Source organism: Oryx dammah, unplaced genomic scaffold (assembly GCF_014754425.2).
Source record: "Oryx dammah isolate SB20612 unplaced genomic scaffold, SCBI_Odam_1.1 HiC_scaffold_19, whole genome shotgun sequence".
NCBI classification, from domain to species: domain Eukaryota; kingdom Metazoa; phylum Chordata; class Mammalia; order Artiodactyla; family Bovidae; genus Oryx; species Oryx dammah.
Genome location: NW_024070203.1, coordinates 1,680,562 through 1,703,581, shown reverse-complemented (window position 1 = coordinate 1,703,581; position 23,020 = coordinate 1,680,562). Strand labels below are relative to the sequence as shown.

Below are 23,020 nucleotides of genomic sequence, written 5' to 3'. Positions count from 1 at the left end.
GACAGTTTAGAGGATGTCAACTTTCACTTCTTTAGGAATAAAGATAGTGTATTAATCACTTAATCACTTTTGGGAGGTCAGAGTGAAGTCATTGAACCATTGTAGGGTTCAGTTTGTTGTTGGTATTTTTAAAGTCTTTAAAAATCCTGCTGCTGCTGCCGCAGTCCACCTTTGGTATCCGCTGTGGCCCTGTCCTGCCTCTGAAAGCAGAGGGCAGACAGCCCTTGCCACAGCAGGTCCTCTTGAGAGCGACACAACACAGACAGCAGCCTCGTCCAGGGGGAGGAGGGGGAGGAATAAGTCCACATTTAATAAAGGGAAGGAAAAAGAAAGGAGAGTAAGAAAGGAAATCTCATTTCTTTTTGTAAACTTTAGAAGAGCCTTCAGAATTGCTAGTCTGGATGGAGTTGCCTTTAGAAAAGAATAAAAACGAAATATAGCTGGAGATATGTAGCTGATGACAAACTAGCCTGTCTGTAGGGTCTTCCAGGTGTATTAGATGGAAAGCCATCCTTCATCCTTAGGGATGAAAAACCTGGTCTTCTCTAAGGGACAACTGTAACCTACGTGTACTTTGCTAATCACACATCACCTTCAACCTGAAGCATTGTCCTTAATTTTTCCATGACTTCTTGGCCACCCTGCTATGTGTTTCTCAGGCCCACCCCAGGAATTCTTTGTCTCTTATTTAAAGAAATGAGGTGCTTTCCTGGCAAGGTTAAGTCACCAGAACTATTTCAGACTGTTTTAGGCTATAGCTCTTGGGTAATCTTTTCAATGCTCTTTCAATGACCTTTTCAGTGCTCCCCACCAAGAATTACATGTTGCTAAATGTGAAGGGCACAAAGCTATAGGCTAAGCAATGTCAAAAATTTCTTAAAATGTCTGTCATTGCTGAGAATATTAAGCTGACATCATTTAAATCTGCTTTTATCACAAGTAGAGATTACTTGGATTTGTTTTAAATGTTAATTGTAGAGTACAGCTGCTTACAGTTCATCTGTCTTCCTCAGAGCCCAAAGCAGATGATCAAGGAGTTACCTGTATCACAGGCAGATGGCAGACAGCAGACTCCTATACATTTTCTCACTGGGTATATGGCTTTCTATAAGTACAGCTCACATTTTCAATAATTTTAATTCTCTTGCATAGCATTTTGCTTTGTAATACTTATTATGACTCTTTATATATTGTCAAGTAATTAATACATTTAGAAACCGCTCTTCCCAAGTATTGAGCCACACTTTAATCACAATAGTTATCATTTACAACCATGAGTCAACATTTTCAAAGCAAGTGTTGTGACTGCTTCATTCACGTAACTGTGTCATTAGGGGTTGATAACATCTGTCTAATACACTGACTTTAAGCAAAGCAAAACATCTAATAACTTGATGTGAAAAGACAATTAAAACATTTACCGTACATTTCACACCATGTACTTATCTCCTGGGCTATTAGTCTGTACTTGGACACACAGCAAAAGCTAAATATTTACTGAATTTCCATGCGTGTCAGTGTCTTTTATCAAGGATCACAAGCCATGTTTAATCACTGCAGTGGAAAAGATTTGTTAGCAAGTGTCTTTATAAACTCCTGGTTAGAGAGGAAATTGACAACTAGGTCAATTAAATGTATCAGTATTCCCATTCTCCTTTAAATCACAAAACCTCTTGGCAGAAACCCCAGTACATTAGTTAAAACAATGGGTTTTGGTCAGATATATGGGGTCGCAAAGAGTCAAACACGACTGAGAGACTGAACTGAACTGAACTGAAGCAACTTAATAAACTCTAGCACTTGTTGCAGAGATTGGCAAAAGATAAGTTATAAAGCATAAACATAGTCCTCATACAACACAGGTACATATACACAACTGTATTCTTATTTTTTCATTTGTAAGAATGTAAAAATTAAAGACAGGGTCTTTAAGCTCCTTGTGATAGATTCTGACTTAAAATAGCTCATACTTTACTGAAGGCAGTACTTCACATCTAAACAGGCACAGCTGCTACACTACTTAGAAGCTTACTAAAGGCTTAACTGGAATACACTCATTTATTTACAATTTAAATTAAAAACCTAAAGTTCTATATCATTTTCAAGAAGTATGAATTTTGTTTTTGTGGTCAGACAGAGCTTTCAGAAATAGAAAATGAATCTTTTTCTTTAGCAAGTCCAGTTTTTAAGATTGGCAAATATTCATGAAAAACGGTTGGTAGAAATGAAGGATTTAATAAGAATGCCTCAGAAAAGCAGTTGCTCTTCCGTTAGAAGAGTTTTTAGGTGCCTGCTTCAGCTGACAGTGTTACCTGGTGTGCATGCGTCTCAGTAAACACGTGTGGCTTTGTGTGATGTGTTCGCTTTATATGTACAAGCAACCAGTTCATTCAACAGGGAGCATATTTTCACAATCAAATTCAGTTTTACATACTCATTTATGAAGAACTGATATTATTTCATCTCTGATAAAGACATAGGGTCCTTAGCTTTTGTTACTAACCTTTGTGTCCCCCATCCTGCGTGATTTGAGTCAACATTCTTCGTTAAAACCCCAGTTGCTAGCATTTGATCTTCTGCCTTTTGTTTGTTAATCATGTCATTTTGAGATTTTACTTGAAGTCATTATCAGAAGCATTGCAATCTTAAACCATTCGGTTCCTCAGAGGTGCTTCGGTGTTTTAACGGATTCCCGTTGTGTGTTTTTGCAGCAAGCTTAGTAGTGGAGGAGCGAACGAGACAGATGAAAATGAAAGTGCATCGATTTAAGCAGACAACAGGGTCTGGTTCTAGTCAAGAACTTGATCGCGAGCAATATTCCAAGGTAAAACCAGTAACTGACCAATAGTTTCCCTGGTAACAAAAAAAAAAAGTACAGTGTGGGTAGCAGGTAGGACCAGTGAGCCCTTTGGTTACAGGAGAGAAATTATGCTTCCGATGACGGCCTTGCACCACGGCTTCTCTCTTAACATGGTCACAAGACAGAAGTTTAGTAACCTATCATTTATGAATTTGGATTAAATGTTTTCTAGAAAAAGGAAAATGCTTGATGTTACAGTCACTTAATGATTGTCAGTAGTCAAATTCACATCAGTAAGGTAAATGAAGCCATTTTATCTCTTGAATTTCATTCAACATTCTATTTTAAATATTAAGATGTAGATTTATAGTCTTAAATACTATTTGAGGTTGATAATTCCTATGGACATTTTACAGTGAGTGAAAATTGTGTGATGTGAGATTTCTTATTGATCTGTCTTTAGTAAGAAAACTGATTTAAACTCTTAGAAACTGAAATCCACACAATTTTAAGAGATAATAAAAATTTGTATTTCAAAGTTATTTTGTAAGGATGCATTGAGGAGTATATAAACTGCTAAATAGTATCTGATAATTTTGATTAAAATATGATTTTTAATTAAAATAGAGTTTTATGCTTCATTAAGCAATTTTGAATATATTGTCTGATTTTTTTAAAAAATATTTTTTAAAAAGACTACAAAAGTGGCAGTAGCTACTACAGGAAGTGCTAAGTCGCTTCAGTCATGTCCAGCTCTTTGCAGCCCTGTAGACTGCAGTCCACCAGGCTCCTCTGTCCATGGGATTCTCCAGGCAAGAACACTGGAGTGGGTTGCCATGCCCTTCTCCAGGGGATCTTCCTGACCCAGGAACCGAACACTCAACTCTTAAGTCTCCCACATTGGCAAGTGAGCTCTTTACCACTAGTGCCACCAGAGAAGCACACTACAGGATAACCTGTGTTATAATTTGATATCCAGAGCCCTTTTAAAAGTAATGACCTTTTAGAAATTCAGAATTAAGTAAAAACTATACTAACTTAATGTTGTTAGCTTGTTACATGAACCTAGTAAAACCTACTCATTTTAAAATATTGAGGTAGTTCATTATGTTTCCAGATATTCAGAAACTAATACAAAAATATACAGGCGGTAACAAAATCAGATTTGTTACCAGCCCAGCATACAGGCATGTGTGTTGGACATCGGCTTATCATTTTATGACTTTATGTCTTAGTTTAACTGCAGAAGGTTCCAGCTGGACAAAGCTCAAGGTCACTGTGATCTAGTGGAGCCCAACTCCCTAGGAGTCTGAAACAATATTTTAAAAAGTAAAATCAGTAAAGCAAAAAAAAAAAAAAAAAGAGAGAGAGAGAGAAATATTAGTAAGCAGAATATCTTGATGTTGCCCAAAGTTGCTGATTCCTGCTCCACATGTTTTTTCCTCTGGTTTGTACTTTTTGATATTATCACTTAATCAGCTATTTGTCTGCCTTTATGGATATCATCATCATTTTTGTTTTCCTTTACACAAATGTGGTAAGCATTATGAAACAGGTTAAGTTAGGATTTCTTCCTCCACTGTGGCACGTACTTATTTGGGGAGCATGTTTAAACTAGAAAAGCTTAATCAAAGATGGAAATGCTTTCTTGATTTCTTAGCATCATGTCAAAGGATGAGGTCAGATTGAACCACAGAGAGAGGTAGAGCCAGTACGGAAAACAAGAAAGAAGTGAATAAAGAATCAGCATAAAATCCTGAAAGCCTTGCCTCTAGTCATTCATCAGGTGATCAAAAAACTCGAAAATGAAGTGCCCTAGAATCTAAACCACCGTAAACCACCACTAACACTTGTTTTCATAATGAATCAGAAGTAGGTTTATCCTGATTGAGAGGTTCCAGAATCTAAAAATATGTAAAAATGACCCTCTCTAGTCCAGCTGTCTTATTTACCAAATTTATGAAAACCGAGGCTCTCTCCAAAGAAGGGAGATACTTTCTCTTCATTAGCAGACTTCCTGTTTGGTCCTCAGCCCTCCATTCCCTAGCTGGAACTTAGATGCCCTTTGGTCTTCCTGTGACACCAGTGAAAGGTATATTGACTCCAGCCTGGTTCAAAGGCTCTCCTATGGCTTTTAATTTGTATGTAGTTGAATTATTATATTCTAACATTCCTTTCTTGTTTGCATAGACATCCTTTTCCTTTTTCTCTTTCATTGCATTTGAATATTAAAACACCCTTTACTTTTAAATATGTTACAATTGCTTTTACTGCATATATTGATACTACTATATTACATAAATAACATTATTATAAATTATACTGATAAGTGTGAAATCAAAGATATGGTATCTTTAAAAACATGAGACTATAATACAGGAAAAATATATAGGGTAAAATAACAAATAATTAGCTTATATTTAATTGTATGGGTTAAGTAAAAGGTAAATACTCTGCATGATTCTAATATTCTTAATGCTTACAATAAATTTTTACAATCATTTCCAGTAGTAATTTCTGTTAATCCTCTCTTCTTTTTTCTTTCTTAAATTTGCCCTTTTACCCCAACCTTTTAACAATTTACAAAGATCTATTTGTATTTGTATAGCTGAGAACCAATAATTTCATAAATTTAATATACACTAAATTTTGAACTTTATTCCCTTATTGACTTATTTTTAGTCATTCAGCACTTTGCCTAAAGCAAAGCACCTTAATTGAAATTCTGCCAAATTAGAAATTGGTTAACTGTTTTCTAATATTGAAATAGTCTAATATTTATAATAATGAAACACCAACAGAATTCGATTTTCTTCAGGACAAAGAATTACCAGACAGATGTAGTGTAATCCCTAAGATGTTTCAAACCTGACACCTCTTTAAAGTATTAAACAAACCTAACTCCATCCTGAGTAAGGAATTAGCAGTAACTTGGCTTCTGAGAAAATACAAAACTACAGTCACTGTCCCTGAACTGTGACACTGTGCTACATTTTCATTGATCTTAGAGTCACATGCCCTGGCGATGGAGTGAAATTCATCAATGGAGAGTGAATTTTCATGTAGGTCTCACATTTGAAAGAGCACTTCTGTTTCTGTAACTTAAGAACAGCAAGCAGAGTTGACGTGATAGGTTTTGTAGGAGCTTCTGAATGTTTATTATAAGTTAGGAAAGAGGCAGCCCTATTATCAGGGCTTCCTTCACATCAAGAACTAGTTTCCCTGCTTTATGATCAATATGAATTTCTCCTGAGGATGCTACATTTCTCAAAATACATTTAACGTATTTCCATTAAAATATTTAATTGTTAAATAGGATTTTTAAAGAATCATGCTTGATGAAAAGTCAAAGTTATTAAACTTTTAACAGATTTTGAAAATAAGCAGATATAGTACTATGAAGTGAGTGTAAAGTCTTTCCTTCAAATTACAAATGTGAAGAAAACTGTGACATTGTCTCAGAATGATGAATTATTCTTTACCTCAATATAAAAAAGTGTTAACATAACAAACAATCTTTCAAAATTTTTTGTTTTGTCTCTTGCAAGGAATAGCAGCAGTCTATATACAAAAAGGAAAAGAACAGACAATTTATAGGAAAGGAGAACATCTTAGTTGGAGAAATCATTCCATGCATATGCCCTTACCTTGAGTTTATAGTCCTCACTGCTTATTATTGGCATTTGCCAACTAAGGGGAGACTTTGTTCTAGGGGTCAACACCATGCCAGAATATATCCTGCAGCTATAAATTTTTATTGTATTAGAAACATTAATTCATATTCTCTCAAGTACAAGCTATCATTTCAATGTTTGGAAATATTACAGGAATGACATATTAACATAGCAAAATAGTTTTAGAGACAAGTAGTATTGGAATTATGTTTATACCCCAGCAACAGTATTAAATTCAGCTTCCGCCATGTGAGCATGTTATGTTTTTACATCTGTGTAAATAAAAACCAGTTCTGATTGAAACGAATCCTGCCAGTTAGTGTCATGCTACCAGATATGACAATTTGATGATAAAAATTACCAAGCTACTTTAAATATATTATCATAAGTCATGTTAACTTTAGGTCACATACAAAGTTATGTAAATAGTTCATTTCTGAACATATTAACATATATGCATTTCCTTTTGGAAAGCATGTATGTTAACATATGGCTTTCAAAAATCATGCAATCATGAAAAAAAATATTTGAAAATAGAATTTTATAGACATTCACAATTTGGAGTTGTGAAATTTTTTGTCTAACACATACATGTGGGAGATGGAAAATTAAAGCTAACGTTTAAATACCTTCACCCTGAACTGCTATCATATGAAGAATTATTAAATAAACATGGTCCTTTTTCTAGAACTTTTAAAGTAAGTATTATTGTCCTATAATTGTCTTTGTATATACAGAACCACAATTCAGCATCATTTTATGTGGTATTCTTTAGCAAGACAATTGTTTATACAAATTGTTGAACTAGTTAGGATTCTTTCTACAAGTTTAAAAAACACTTGATATTTTCACACCTGAGCACATAAATGCAGAATTAAATTGCTTGATAAGAAACATAAATAGCCAGTGTTGGTCATGTGTCCCTTTAGTCATATGTTCTTTTATGTAAGAAGTTATCATACCTTCCAGTACCTAAAATAGAAAATCAATTATGTATTTGTTATTTCAAAATTGTAGGTACTTATACAACCTTACTATTTATTATGATTTAAACACACATAAAAATATAGACTGTACAAAGGTACTCACTATGTGATTCGTTGCAGGAAGACAGTAAAGTAGAAATAGAAAAAAAAATACTTGACATCTTCACCAATTTTAACTTTTACCTTATGATTTCTACAACTTTAGATAATAAGTACTTAAGACAGATACAAAGAGACATGGAGGGGCTTCGCTGGTGGTTCAGTGGCTAACACTGTGTGCTCCCAATGCAGAGGGCCCAGATTTAATCCCTGGTTGGGCAGCTAGATCCCACATGCCACATAAGACCTGCACAACTAAATAAATTAACTAACTAAAAAGTAAAGACATTTAAATATGAGATATAGCATATCTTGAAATTTTAATAGGAATCCTTTTTTTTTTTTACTTTCAACACTTAGTTAATAGTTTAATCTGAAAATGAGTAATTAAACCATAATAGAAAGTCAAAGTTCTGTCTTTGCCTCCGTCACTTCACTTGAATTTGGCATAATCCTTTTGCTTTCTTAGCAAATTTTTTTTTTGAGAGTTATATTTTTTGGTAAAATGTGAAAGAATGTGACATCTTAAAATAGGGAGAGTGTGTAGGGTAAATTAAATATCAGTTTTAGAATGCCTCAAGAAGCACAGACAGATGGAAGCAATCTATTTCATGGGTAGAGTAGAAGGTGAGTAGAATTTGTAGGCAGTGATGAAAATCAAGAAAAGAGAAACTGACGTGCTGGAGAAGAGGAATATGCAATTTTGAGGTGCGAGTCATTTATTTTAGTGAGTTTTCCACCCAGGCATTGACACTTTTGATTATTTTGTCAGTCATTCCTCACAGAGCACTTCTTACCGTTCAGAGGATGCAGGATAGTTCTGTTGGAAACCATACATCATGCTAGCGTTGGGTCATTTTAGATTTCACACCTAATTTTATGAAAGTGCACTCTTGCTTGATGCGGGCGGAGTAGCCGCTAGCCTCAACGTGTGTATCTCTGCTCCCCGCCACCCGGTAACGGAGCTCACACGCTCTTGTTTTCACTCCTTAGTATAGCGCACACACAGACCAGTACAGAAGCTGCGACAACGTCTCCGCCAGATCCTCAGACAGCGACGTCAGCGACGCGTCTGCCGTGTCCCGAACCAGCAGTGCCTCCCGCCTCAGCAGCACCAGCTTCCTGTCCGAGCAGTCTGAGCGGCCTCGGGGCAGGATCAGGTGAGTGGTCACCGCTCGTGCCAACCGGGTAGAAGTGCACTCTCGCTCAGAGTTTGGGTAGAGGAGCCAGCGCGTTTCATTGACATGACTGGGAGTAGGGTGGCTTGAGCCTTGGTTCACTGTTGTGTAATATTGCGCAGATTCTGCGGTTCTTCCTATCAGGTGGGGCCTGTAACCACAGAGCAATCTCTAAAATGCCTTCTAATATCATTAAATCCACGAAGCATTCTTTAGTCCTGTGTTGGGAAGCCTCTCTGTAAAGGGCCCGGTAGTAAATACTTCAGGCTCTGCTGGACAGCCTCTGTTGCGATGTCATTGTGCAGAAGCTGCAGACAAGGGAGCACAGTCGTAGTCCAATAAAGTTTTATTTACAGAAGGACAGAGAGCAGGCTGCATTTTCCCGTAGGCTATAATTTACTGAGCCTGTCTTCAGTCCCCAAGCAGTTGGTGCACCTTCAGGTGGGGATGATAGCAAGACACACATCCCTCTTGTTTACATTAAGGGACTTGTAAGAGATTTGCGTGCCATTTGTTTAAATCACCAGCAATTATCTTGGTTCTCAGGAGGTAAATAACCCTGCTGAAGGGGAAAAGACCTCAGGAATCTGGTCCTGTCTTCAGTGAAACAGACTCAGTATGGACAAGGCATATTTTGTATTTGCTCTTAACTAGTTCCCAGAAGTAGAAGTTTCACTGAAGGCATTTCGGGGTTGTTGAGAGGCCCATGAAATGTAAATGTTCAAAACAGGAGCGGTTATCTTCCTAACGCTCTGAAAGCTGGTATGGTGGCACGCTTGGATGATGATCCTGGAGCGTTCTGTCTTCCTGGATTTCTCTGCACCTTGCTCACCTACTGATGTAATTTGAAAGCAGTTATCTTACTGTTAATTGACAGTATCCCACTGAGAGTCTGCAAGAGAAGTTCTGATCAGTCAAAATATTAGTGGAACATTTTCTCTCTATTTTGAATATTCTCTGCCTCTGGTCCTAACAGAGTATTAAGCTCTCTAAAAGTGAAGAAAGAATTAGAAAAGCTAAAGAATATCTCTATTGAGCTGGTAGGATAGAGGGTGTAAAAATGATTCTAAATTATCCCTTTGTATTGAAATATTATTAAGATACTGTGTTTCAGAACCTATTCAGTTTAGCAAGAATATTGATAAATAGGGGATTAAACAAAAACTTTTTCACTTTTAATCACTAAAAGCAACTTAATTTATATTCTTAACAGACTCTAGTGGCGTGAGTCCTATGGTATAAAGTATAACTAATTAATAGAATTCACGTTACAAACCAACTCTGAGAATGCTATGTGGGTCCACTGTCATTCTCTTGAAATTTCAGGAGAATAAAGTCTTCAAAAGTTTATCTTCAGGAAAAATTTGGCAGCATGGCTTTTAAGGAAGAAAGTGAAGAACAGAAATTTTAGGCAGCTCAAGGGCAAGGTACTATGATTTTGTACAAAGGGTGAGAAGGAGCTACATGATAGTGATTGGAGCCGAGGTTACTTCGTGGGAAAATGATAGTTTATCAGATTGGTTCAGTGCAGTCTCTCAGTTGTGTCCGACCCTTTGCAACTCCATGGACTGCAGCACGCCAGCTTCCCTGTCCATCACCAACTCCTGGAGCTTACTCAAACTCATGTCCATCGCATCAGTGATGCCATCCAACCATCTCATCCTCTGTCATCCCCTTCTCCTCCTGCCTTCAATCTTTCCCAGCATCAGGATCTTTTCCAATGAGTCGGTTCTGTGCATCAGGTGGCCAAAGTATTGGAGTTTCAGCTTTAGCTTCAGTCCTTCCAATGATAACACTCACTATATTATACCATGGTACGAAGTAGAAGGTAGATGATGTTTGCCCTCCTTGATTCATATGATTTCTATGTACTGAAGTTGATGAAGACAGAGATTAGACCTGGAAACAGTACAAGTGAATTTCTTAATGACAAATCTGTTTTCTCTGGTCATTTGCCTGTTTTCAGCTCCTCTTTCTTGTCTTTGTAGCTTGGAGCATATTTGAGTTATTTTTATTTAAGTGGATTATGTAAAGGCAGGCAGTTAAACTAATGGCTAAACAAGCTTCCCCTGAAGCTAAGGTGAAGAAGTATTTTCCTGTGGCCCGATGCTCGAAGTCATAATTAGTAGATGTTTGATTTCTTAGAACACTTAGGAATAAAGAAGGTAGGAAGAGATATGGAAGGGCAAGACTTTCTTTTGACATTTAAAACCTAGTTATCTTTTGATATATGTTCTTCCCAAGGAATATCCATAGGTGCACAAATGCACATGTTAACAAACACACACACACACAGAGTTCAGAGTTACTTTGCATCCACCATTAGCCTTGTGGTAAAAACTTGAGAGGAAGGTTTGTAATGAAAAACAAAGAACAAAATATTAAATGGTTGCAGGCTCTTCAACCTTAAATATCCCCAATGCTTATAACACTATGAATATTTATTTTTCTCAATATAATATTGTTTTGCATTTTTTTATTTTTAGTAACTACCTTCATAGGTTTTAAAATTCTATGTATTCAAGCTCATATATAAATATAAGTATCTGATCAATATGATAATAGATATATTTACATTTCATAATATGTACCAGCAAGCCTTTGATATCCAATCAAGCATAGGGACTTTATTTTCTCCCAAGACTTCATGATAGTATAATATCTATGCTACACACTCAAGGATATTGTAATCTGTTTAAGAGTTTAAAACCTATTTTTTATGTTCTGATTCCCTATACAAGAGGTCAGATCTTTGACAGTGTGGGCAGGAAGCTGAGATGGTTATGATGAAACCAGGACTCAAACCCTAGTCTTTTCTTTCCACATTGAACACAAACTTTTCTCCACACTTAGTTAATTTAAAGGTTAAAATATGTGCTGTATTTATTGAAGGAATCAGCATATAAACCGACTCACTTCAAACCCATGTTGTTCAGGGTTCACATATAAGTATCTTTGCTTATATCTTTCTATGAAACATGAAATGCTTGGCTCTACGTTGCCTAGGATGGGTTTTATACATCCCAAAGTCATTAAAAGGATTAGAAGACACTATAGCATCCCCTGAAGACAGTTTCAGTATCTAAAAGTCCACCAAGTGTCCAGTATACTCCTTAAGGACCCAGAGAGAGAGAGAAACCACAGACTTCATCTTGTCCATATCATATAGAACCATAATATGCAGGCAATTAAATACCATATATGGTTCTGATTCCATCTATCCAAGTATGTGATGAACCAAGAAAATGTAAAGCTAGGCAGCTCTGAGATGAGCAGTGGGCTGGACAGTGTGATACATGGGCCAACATCTCCCACATACTGCTTGCTACACTTGCCTGTTGATAATTCACAGGACAAACTACAGTTCTTGAGGTTTGGAGTTCTACCTTGTAACAGCTTGTTTATCTCTGCTTACTCCAGCATATACCAAGCTTATTTCATTCTAAAAGACCTATTTCCTAGGGACATCCATTAATGTGTTACATAGTTTTTAAGTAAAGTTTGAGAAATTCCATTTTAGATAGCCAGCATCCTATTGCCTAAGAGATAAAAGGTTTTAAAGAGAGTTTCAAAAACCCTGTTTGGGGAATGAATGAAATTAAGCCCCTACAAAATGTGTATAGGTTGAAGAATATAAATATATTTAGATGACCAATCTCTTAAAGATCATTTTCAGAATAGTAGGAATTCACAGACCATATTGTGAATCTTTTGTGTTTGACATAATGACTAGGCAAAAGATACTTGACCACTGGGGGTGGCACCAGCTAAACCACATGTTTCTGTGTGAACTGAAATAAGGGCATTTCTCCCCCTAGTTGCATTGTAAATGCTTCATTCAAAATAACCCAAAATGTACTTAATGTTTTCAAAGGTTATATAAACAGAGATCTACAGTAGAAAAGCATATACTATACTGTTTATTGGAGAAGGAAATGGCAACCCACTCCAGTGTTCTTGCCTAGAGAATCCCAGGGACGGGGGAGCCTGGTGGGCTGCTGTCTATGGGGTCACACAGAGTCGGACACGACTGAGGCGACTTAGCAGCAGCATACTGTTTATATTAATTAAACTTTTATAGATAGAACGAATTAAAAGTTCTTTTTTTTTGCAATATATTTTATTTTATTTATTTAATTTTTAATTTTTACTTTATTTTACTTTACAATACTGTCTTCGTTTTGCCATACATTGACATGAATCCACCACAGGTGTACATGCATTCCCAAACATGAACCCCCCTCCCACCTCCCTCCCCATAACATCTCTCTGGGTCCTCCCCGTGCACCAGCCCCAAGCATCCTGTATCCTGCATCGCACATAGACTGGCGATTCGTTTCTTACCTGATAGTATACATGTTTCAATGCCATTCTCCCAAATCATCCCACCCTCTCCCTCTCCCTCAGAGTCCATAAGTCTGCTCTACACATCTGTGTCTGTTTTGCTGTCTCGCATACAGGGTCATCATGGCCATCTTTCTAAATTCCATATATATGTGTTAGTATACTGTATTGGTGGTTTTTCTTCTGGCTTACTTCACTCTGTATAATTGGCTCCAGTTTCATCCAGCTCATTAGAACGGATTCAAATGTATTCTTTTTAATGGCTGAGTAATACTCCATTGTGTGTATGTACCACAGCTTTCTTATCCATTAATCTGCTGATGGGCATCTAGGTTGTTTCCATGTCCGGGCTATTATAAACAGTGCTGTGATGAACATTGGGGTACATGTATCTCTTTCAATTCTGGTTTCCTCGGTGTGTATGCCCAGCAGTGGGATTGCTGGGTCATAAAGCTGTTCTATTTGCAATTTTTGAAGGAATCTCCACACTGTTCTCCATAGTGGCTGTACTAGTTTGCATTTCCACCAACAGTGTAGGAGGGTTCCTTTTTCTCCACACCCTCTCCAGCATTTATTGCTTGCAGACTTTCAGATCGCAGACATTCTGACTGGTGTGAAGTGGTAGCTCATTGTGGTTTTGATTTGCATTTCTCTAATGATGAGTGATGTTGAGCATCTTTTCATGTGTTTGTCAGCCATCTGTATGTCTTCTTTGGAGAAATGTCTATTTAGTTCCTTGGCCCAGTTTTTGATTGGGTCGTTTATTTTTCTGGAATTGAGCTGCATAAGGTGCTTGTATATTTTTGAGATTAGTTGTTTGTCAGTTGCTTCATTTGCTGTTATTTTCTCCCATTCGGAAGGCTGTCTTTTCACCTTGCTTATATTTTCCTCTGTTGTGCAGAAGCTTTTGATTTTAATTAGGTCCCATTTGTTTATTTTTGCTTTTATTTCCAGAATTCTGGGGGATGGATCATAGGGGATCCTGCTGTGATGTATGTCGGAGAGTGTTTTGCCTATGTTCTCCTCTAGGAGTTTTATAGTTTCTGGTCTTACATTTAATCCATTTTGAGTTTATTTTTGTGTGTGGTGTTAGAAAGTGATCTACTTTCATTCTTTTACAAGTGGTTGACCAGTTTTCCCAGCACCACTTGTTAAAGAGATTGTCTTTACTCCATTGTGTATTCTTGCCTCCTTTGTCAAAGATAAGGTGTCCATAGGTGTGTGGATTTATCTCTGGGCTTTCTATTTTGTTCCATTGATCTATATTTCTGCCTTTGTGCCAGTACCATACTGTCTTGATGACTGTGGCTTTGTAGTAGAGCCTGAAGTCAGGCAAGTTGATTCCTCCAGTTCCATTCTTCTTTCTCAAGATTGCTTTGGCTATTCGAGGTTTTTTGTATTTCCATACAAATCTTGAAATTATTTGTTCTAGTTCTGTGAAAAACATCGCTGGTAACTTGACAGGGATTGCATTGAATTTGTAGATTGCTTTGGGTAGTATACTCATTTTGACTATATTGATTCTTCCGATCCATGAACATGGTACATTTCTCCATCTATTAGTGTCCTCTTTGATTTCTTTCATCAGTGTTTTATAGTTTTCTATATATAGGTCTTTAGTTTCTTTAGGTAGATATATTCCTAAGTATTTTATTCTTTTCATTGCAATGGTGAATGGGATTGTTTCCTTAATTTCTTTTTCTACTTTCTCATTATTAGTGTATAGGAATGCAAGGGATTTCTGTGTGTTGATTTTATATCCTGCAACTTTACTATATTCATTGATGAGCTCTAGTAATTTTCTGGTAGAGTCTTTAGGGTTTTCTATGTAGAGGATCATGTTATCTGCAAACAGTGAAAGTTTTACTTCTTCTTTTCCAACTTGAATTCCTTTTATTTCTTTTTCTGCTCTGATTGCTGTGGCCAAAACTTCCAAAACTATGTTGAATAGTAGCGGTGAAAGTGGGCACCCTTGTCTTGTTCCTGATTTAGGGGAAATGCTTTCAATTTTTCACCATTGAGGATAATGTTAATGTTGTCATGGATTCAAAGTACTTAAAACTTAAGTAATTTCTAGGATGATTCCTACAGGACAAAATCAACACAGTAATCCAAAGTGCATGTGTGCTAAGTTGCTTCAGTTGTGTCTGACTCTGCAACCCTAGGGACTGTAGCCCACCAGACTCCTCTGCCTATGGGATTCTCTAGGCAAGAATATGGGAGTGGGTTGCTGTGCCCTTCTGCAGGGGATCTTCTCAACCCAGGGCTCAAACCCATGTCTCTTATGCCTCCTGCACTGGCAGGCAATTTCTTTACCACAGGTGCCCCCTGGGAAGCCCAGTTCAAAATAATAAGCATCAATAAAGATTTGAGGTCCCTTCTTTTTCAGATTTGATCTGCATGTGACATATAATTTTCATTTAGTATTAGCTTAAATAGTTCTCAAAGAACATTTTCCCTTCCAACCATAAAGAATGTAAAGTGTATTAGTAGAGGGAGCGTGACAAGTGAAAGTCGCTCAGTCATGTCCAACTCTTTGTGACCCCATGGACTATATGTAGCCTGCCAGGCTCCTCTGTCCATTAAATTCTCCAGGCCAGAATACTGGAATGGGTAGCCATTCCCGTCTCCAGGGGATCTTCCTAACCCAGGGATCAAACCCAGGTCTCCCACATTGCGGGAAGCCCCATAATTGATAATAAGAAATGCACATGTTCTGGAAGCCAGAAAGAATATGTTAAGCTTCTGAGTTTTATTTATTGCATCAAAGAAAATGTTTATCGTACAAAGAGGCTGAATTTTTATGATATAGCTATGAATTTTTTTCATCTTTATCATGTATCAATTTTTTTCCAGGCAGACAAATTTCAGGTGTTTTATGTAAGATCAAACTACAAAACCAAATACAAGTATAATCCTATAAAATCCTTTAATTGTACTCAGATGATACATAATTTTAGAAGTTCTGTCAAAATCAACAGTTTCCCAGCGACCTTCACATATAAACTTTTGTCAGCATTGACAAAGGCTTGCCTTGATCTACAAGGTCACCTTTCTATATCAAAGTGAATTTTGATAAACAAACTTGCTGAGCAAATTTGATGCAAATAGTTTTCAGTCTTTTTATCATATCTTTTTGGAAGAATATTTTCAATAGCAGTTCTTTTCTACAATCATAGTTTGAAAGATATGAGAGCTTTTTAAGTGAAGCTTTCTCCTATACACAAATAGTAATTTTGGAGCAGGAAATTTACTAAAATCTGGCAGTTGATGTCAGTAGGCATAATAGTAAGTAGGCACATACTTAAGGAAATATACTTATTGGAGGATTTTAAAACATTGTAGGTTAAATTATTCAATATTTTAAATTGTGATAGAGAATGAGTGCATAGTTTAATATCTTCTGGAAAATCAATCTTGATATTGCAGTTATGCTTGAAAAATATTACAGAAAATTTCAAATGCCCTTAATTTCATGGTAGTTCTTCAGCTCCACAAGGGAATACAGGATACCATTTAAAAATAATCTTTGGAAATTTTGTGATGGTATTTGAAAAATACTTAACTGCAAAATTATTTGCTATATTGATAGCTCAGAATAACAAATGAAACTTTCATTTTTATATACTTATTATTATGCCTACTGACATTGAATATAGTCAAGAGGACCACAAGGGAATTTTAAAGCTATCCACACAATTTTGCATGCCCTCCTATTGTCCTATGGAAAACAAAGTCAACTGAGATCTGTAGAAGTACTAAAAAGAAAGGAAAATAACATGGACATTGGGTGATGGGGAGAAACTAACGAACACAGTGAGAGATCCTGGATATTGAATATCTGAGGAAGGAAATATATTTTGGCGTTCTTCTTTCATGGAATTTCTTCGTTTTAATTGTCCTAGACTGATGAGAGGGCTATTATTATTTCCTGTGACCAGATTGAAGCAGTAGAGAGAAAGACTGTGCCATGTTCCCTTTAAAAACTCTCTGCCTTTATGGTGAAATTACTAAATAATACTTGTTAGTTTACCATATGACCGAAGGGGCCATGCAACTGAGTTTTTAAATCATGCCATGTCCACCACATAAACACAATTCTCTTGACCTGTAAGTATAAGTAACAGACAGTCCTTAGAGTAGCAAATTTTCCTGGTGAGAGTCTTCATTGCAAAACTGTAGTACTACTACAGGGGTCTGGTTCCATTCCTAGCTGGGGAACTAAGATTCTGCAAGCTGTGCAGTCAAAATAATAATAATAATAATAAAAGACTGCAGTTTGAAAGGAAGCAGCAACAGTCTAATTTGAACAGCTCCATTTTGTTTGTTTTTACTGATCTGTTCTGTCAGTTCCTTATAGGTTTACTAAGATGTTTTGTTGAAATCTGGGAAAGTTAGCAGAGTATTAGATTAATGCTTCCTACTTAATAGGCAATAAAATGGTCAGTTATAATAAAGTTTCAAATTTTGATGGAAACCTAGAATACCTCATAAAGATGGGAGTTACTTGTCAAAGTGACCATTTGTAATTAGATCTCAGAGACAGCTTCTGTCTCTTAGGGAAAAATAGCTACACTGCATATGGAGTTTTAAAGTATGCTGTAACATTTTGTTATTTGTAGAAATCTAATTCCCTGTAAGGATTAAATCAGATAATTTTTAGCATTTCAAATATTTTAAAGAGCATGCTCAATGGACATCGTAAACACTGTTAATTAGAAACTTTTCTTTAATGAGAAAAATAAGACTGTGTGTTTGGAAGAATGTATTAGAAGATTTATTTCATTTATTATTTTATTTGAGGTGAAAAAAAATCTTTGAAAGTTCAAACCAACCAACTATATTAATAACTTTGCTTGTAATACATGCTCATCTATTTATGATACTAAATCATACTTGATTTTGAGTGTAATTTTCCAATTTAATTAATTATCCTAAAAGAAGTTACACATTCAATTTAATACTCTGTTGTTAAATGAAATAAAAATGTAATTCTCTCTTCTTAATTATTATTTCCCCACAACATACAAGAAATTAACTTACATACTTCTAACAGCACATCTTTAGTATAGCAAATTATTAGAAAGCTATAGTTTATACATCTTTTAAATGCAAAGAAAATAACATAGGTTATGAATCCTATAGTGAATTGACTATATTAAAGCAACTTTAAAATAAAACCAATTGATTTCCTAGGAATAGTTTTGAAACAGAAACAGAATTCAGCTTTGGGGTTCAGATCCCTGTTCACTGTGAGGGATGTGATTATAGTTGTGGTCTTGTTTTTTGACAACAGGCATGACCAGTGCATTTACTCTGGGGCTATGAGTGATGTCCATAAGCACCACCTTTGGCTTCAGGGCAGACTCAGGTGTAGGAGACCACTCCTGTTGGTGAGATGTTGACTAGCTTTGCTTCAATGCTCTGTAATCTCCACAGCACACGAGGGCTTCCTAAAGGACAACTGATGTGACCCTTTTGTTTCATGTGCCGTCACTGCCACACAGACTGGCTATAGGAAGGATGCTCTGTACTCTATTTGCTCTCAAACAGCAGGGTGACTGTTCTGAGAGGACCTCAATTTGTTACTATATTTTTATGCCAAAACATAAAGGGATATTTCTAATGGGAATTTTCTAACAGATTCTGAAGTTTCTGTGTTTACATGTTTATATCTGCATGTTGGAGAACTGATTGCTGATTTCAAACCTGGCGGTATTACATAAAGGAACAGCTAATAGCTTTTATGGTCTCCATGTATGAATTCTGGTTGTCAACATTAAATATCTGTTCTTTGGGACAGTCTTCATATTTCCATGGCAATTATCCTATAACTTAAAGTGGATATGGATCCTTTCACTCCAAACCAATGCTTCCCAAACTTCAGTTATTTCACATGTCAAGTTTGTAATTTTTCCATGACTGTGTAAGACCTACATAATTTTTAATGTATTAAAAATGTGGTGGTGACATGTAAAGTGTGTTTTATGATTATCAGATATTCCAATAGATGGTTTACATGCAGTATTATGAGTGCTGTAATCGCCCAGTAGTGTAACTGCTAATAGTCTCTTTTTATAAATAAAAAGAGAAGCAACATATTGACTTTCCTTGGCAATAAGCGGTAGAGCTAGAATCGAGAGCCAGATGATTTAACCTTTTGTCTTTATGTAGTGAATCTATTTATCTCTAATAATTTGTTTTTTTTTTTGCTTTAAGTTGATTTTGTCTTACATGAAAAGTTTTAAAACCCATGTTCAGTCTAACTTTTCACAGCCTTTTACTTTTAACCTATCTGTTAAAGGTTATAAGTTATATATGAGTTATATCCCTTGTACCCAGCATAGAGCTGGATTTAGATTTTTTTTCCTTCTTGCTTGGCAATCTGTATTATTTAAATAGGTACCTAATCTTTTTACATTTATTTTGATTTCTTATGTATTTGGAATTATTTCTACTATCTTATTTAATATTTTCAGCTGTTATTTTATTTTTTCTCTTTCCTGATTGGTTAAGATTTGAATCATTTTTATTTCATTCTCCATTATTATGGAAATTATATTATTTCTATTGTTTTAGTGCCTAATTTTGTGCTTCAAGTATATATATTTCATTAAGCAATAAATCTAAAAGTTAATAGTTATTTCTGCTGGCCCCAGAGGGGGGGAAAAAGATGACTGAAGTACACTTTAGCTCTGTTACCATCCCTCCACCATTTACATATTTTATGTCTAGTGTTTTAATTATATGTTGTTTTCTTTCTTGCATTACTGGATGTGGTTTTTTTTTTTTTTTTTGGTTTGAAGAACAAATTTACTTATATCAGTAAAAAATATAAGTTTTAAAAGATTAGAACTGTGTGGTAACTATAGACTCTATTTCCTATCTCTCCAAATGTTAACTTATCTTTTTTTTACTTTACAATACTGTATTGGTTTTGCCATACATTGACATGAATCCACCACAGGTGTACATGAGTTCCCAACCCTGAACCTCCCTCCCACCACCCTCCCCATGTCATCTCTCTGGGTCATCCCAGTGCACCAGCCCCAAGCATCCTGTATCCTGTATTGAACCTAGACTAGTGATTCGTTTCTTACATGATAGTATACATGTTTCAATGCCATTCTCCCAAATCATCCCACCCTCTCCCTCTCCCTCAGAGTCCAAAAGTCTGTTCTTTACATCTGTGTCTCTTTTGCTGTCTCACATACGGGGTTATCGTTACCATCTTTCTAAATTCCGTATATATGAGTTAGTATACTGTATTGGTTTTTTTCTTTCTGGCTTACTTCGTTCTGTATAATCGGCTCCAGTTTCATCCACCTCATTAGAACTGATTCAAATGTATTCATTTTAATGGCTGAGTAATACTCCACTGTGTATATGTACCACAGCCTTCTTATCCATTCGTCTGCTGATGGACATCTAGGTTGCTTCCATATCCTGGCTATTATAAACAGTGCTGTGATGAACATTGGGGTACATGTGTCTCTTTAAATTCTGGTTTCCTCAGTGTGTATGCCCAGCAGTGGGATTGCTGGGTCATAAGGCAGTTCTATTTGCAATTTTTTAAGGAATCTCCACACTGTTCTCCATAGTGGCTGTACTAGTTTGCATTCCCACCAACAGTGTTAGAGGGTTCCTTTTTCTCCACACCCTCTCCAACATTTATTGCTTGTAGACTTTTGGATCACAGCCATTCTGACTGGCATGAAATGGTAGCTCATTGTGGTTTTGATTCGCATTTCTCTGAATGATTGATGCTGAGCATCTTTTCATGTGTTTGTTAGTCATCTGTATGTCTTCTTTGGAGAAATGTCTATTTAGTTCCTTGGCCCAGTTTTTGATTGAGTCGTTTATTTTTCTGGAATTGAGCTGCCTGAGTTGCTTGTATATTTTTGAGATTAGTTGTTTGTCAGTTGCTTCATTTGCTATGATTTTCTCCCTTTCTGAAAGCTGTCTTTTCACCTTGCTTATAGTTTCCTTTGTTGTGCAGAAGCTTTTAATTTTAATTAGGTCCCATTTGTTTATTTTTGCTTTTATTTCCAGTATTCTAGGAGGTGAGTCATAGAGGATCCTACTGTGATGTATGTCGGAGAGTGTTTTGCCTATGTTCTCCTCTAGGAGTTTTATAGTTTCTGGTCTTACATTTAGATCTTTAATCCATTTTGAGTTTATTTTTGAGTATGGTGTTAGAAAGTGTTCTAGTTTCATTATTTTACAAGTGGTTGACCAATTTTCCCAGCACCACTTGTTAAAGAGATTGTCTTTAATCCATTGTATATTCTTGAATCCTTTGTCGAGGATAAGGTGTCCACAGGTGTGTGGATTTATCTCTGGGCTTTCTATTTTGTTCCATTGATCTATATTTCTGTCTTTGTGCCAGTACCATACTGTCTTGATGACTGTGGCTTTGTAGTAGAACCTGAAGAGTCGGACACGACTGAGTGCCTTCACTTTACTTCTTCACTGCACTGAAGTCAGGCAGGTGGATTCCTCAAGTTCCATTGTTCTTTCTCAAGATTGCTTTGGCTATTCAAGGTTTTTTGTATTTCCATACAAATCTTGAAATTATTTGTTTTAGCTCTGTGAAAAATATCGTTGGTAGCTTGATAGGGATTGCATTGAATCTATAGATTGCTTTGGGTAGTATACTCATCTTCACTATATTGATTCTTCCAATACATGAACATGGTGTATTTCTCCATCTATTATTGTCCTCTTTGATTTCTTTCACTAGTGTTTTATAGTTTTCTATATATAGGTCTTTAGTTTCTTTAGGTAGATATATTCCTAAGTATTTTATTATTTTCATTGCAATAGTGAATGGAATTGTTTGTTTCCTTAGTTTCTTTTTCTACTTTCTCATTATTAGTGTATAGGATGCAAGGGATTTCTGTGTGTTGATTTTATATCCTGCAATTTTACTATATTCATTGATTAGCTCTAGTAATTTTCTGTTGGAGTCTTTAGGGTATTCTATGTAGAGGATCATGTTATCTGCAAACAGTGAGAGTTTTACTTCTTCTTTTGCAATTTGGATTCCTTTTATTTCTTTTTCTGCTCTGATTGCTGTGGCCAAAACTTCCAGAATTATGTTGAATAATAGTGGTGAAAGTGGGCATCCTCGTCTTGTTCCTGACTTTAGGGGAAGTGCTTTAGTTTTCCACCATTAAGGATGATGTTTGCTGTGGGTTTGTCATATATAGCTTTTATTATGTTGAGGTATGTTCCTAGGTTGGTCATAACTTTCAAAACTGTCCATAGTTTATTGTGATCCACACAGTCAAAGGCTTTGGCATAGTCAATAAAGCAGAAATAGATGTTTCTCTGGAACTCTCTTGTTTTTTCCATCATCCAGCGGATGTTGGCAATTTGATCTCTGATTCCTCTGCCTTTTGTAAATCCAGCTTGAACATCTAGAAGTTCACAGTTCACGTATTACTGAAGCCTAGCTTGGAGAATTTTGAGCATTACTTTACTAGCGTGTGAGATCAGTGCAGTTTTGCAGTGGTTTGAGCATTCTTTGGCATTGCCTTTCTTTGGGATTGGAATGAAAACTGACCTTTTCCAGTCCTGTGGCCACTGCTGAGTTTTCCAAATTTGCTGGCATATTGAGTGCAGCACTTTCATAGTATCATCTTTCAGGATTTGAAATAGCTCAACTGGAATTCCATCACCTCCACTAGCTTTGTTTGTAGTTATGCTTTCTAAGGCCCACTTGACTTCACATTCCAGGATGTCTGGCTCTAGGTGAGTGATCACACCATCGTGATTATCCGGGTTGTGAAGATCTTTTTTGTACAGTTCTTCTGTGTATTCTTGCCACCTCTTCTTAATATCTTCTGCTTCTGTTAGGTCCATACCATTTCTGTCCTTTATCGAGCCCATCTTTGTATGAAATTTTCCCTTGGTATCTCTAATTTTCTTGAAGAA

The 23,020-nt window shown here is 36.2% G+C and overlaps 1 protein-coding gene across 28 annotated transcripts in view; it reads left to right on the top strand.

Moving 5' to 3' along the window:
• Positions 1 to 23,020, top strand: part of RIMS1 (regulating synaptic membrane exocytosis 1) — a 600,054-nt gene that overhangs the window by 482,375 nt on the left and 94,659 nt on the right. For 27 of the 28 annotated variants that reach the window (XM_040261377.1, XM_040261401.1, XM_040261400.1 and 24 more), the window contains 2 exons: positions 2,712 to 2,824; positions 8,553 to 8,719. In XM_040261377.1, coding sequence (XP_040117311.1) covers positions 2,712 to 2,824; positions 8,553 to 8,719 — 280 coding nt within the window. Of the gene's footprint in view, positions 1 to 2,711; positions 2,825 to 8,552; positions 8,720 to 23,020 lie in introns of those variants that run through there. The other variant, XM_040261375.1, reaches the window with a different exon arrangement.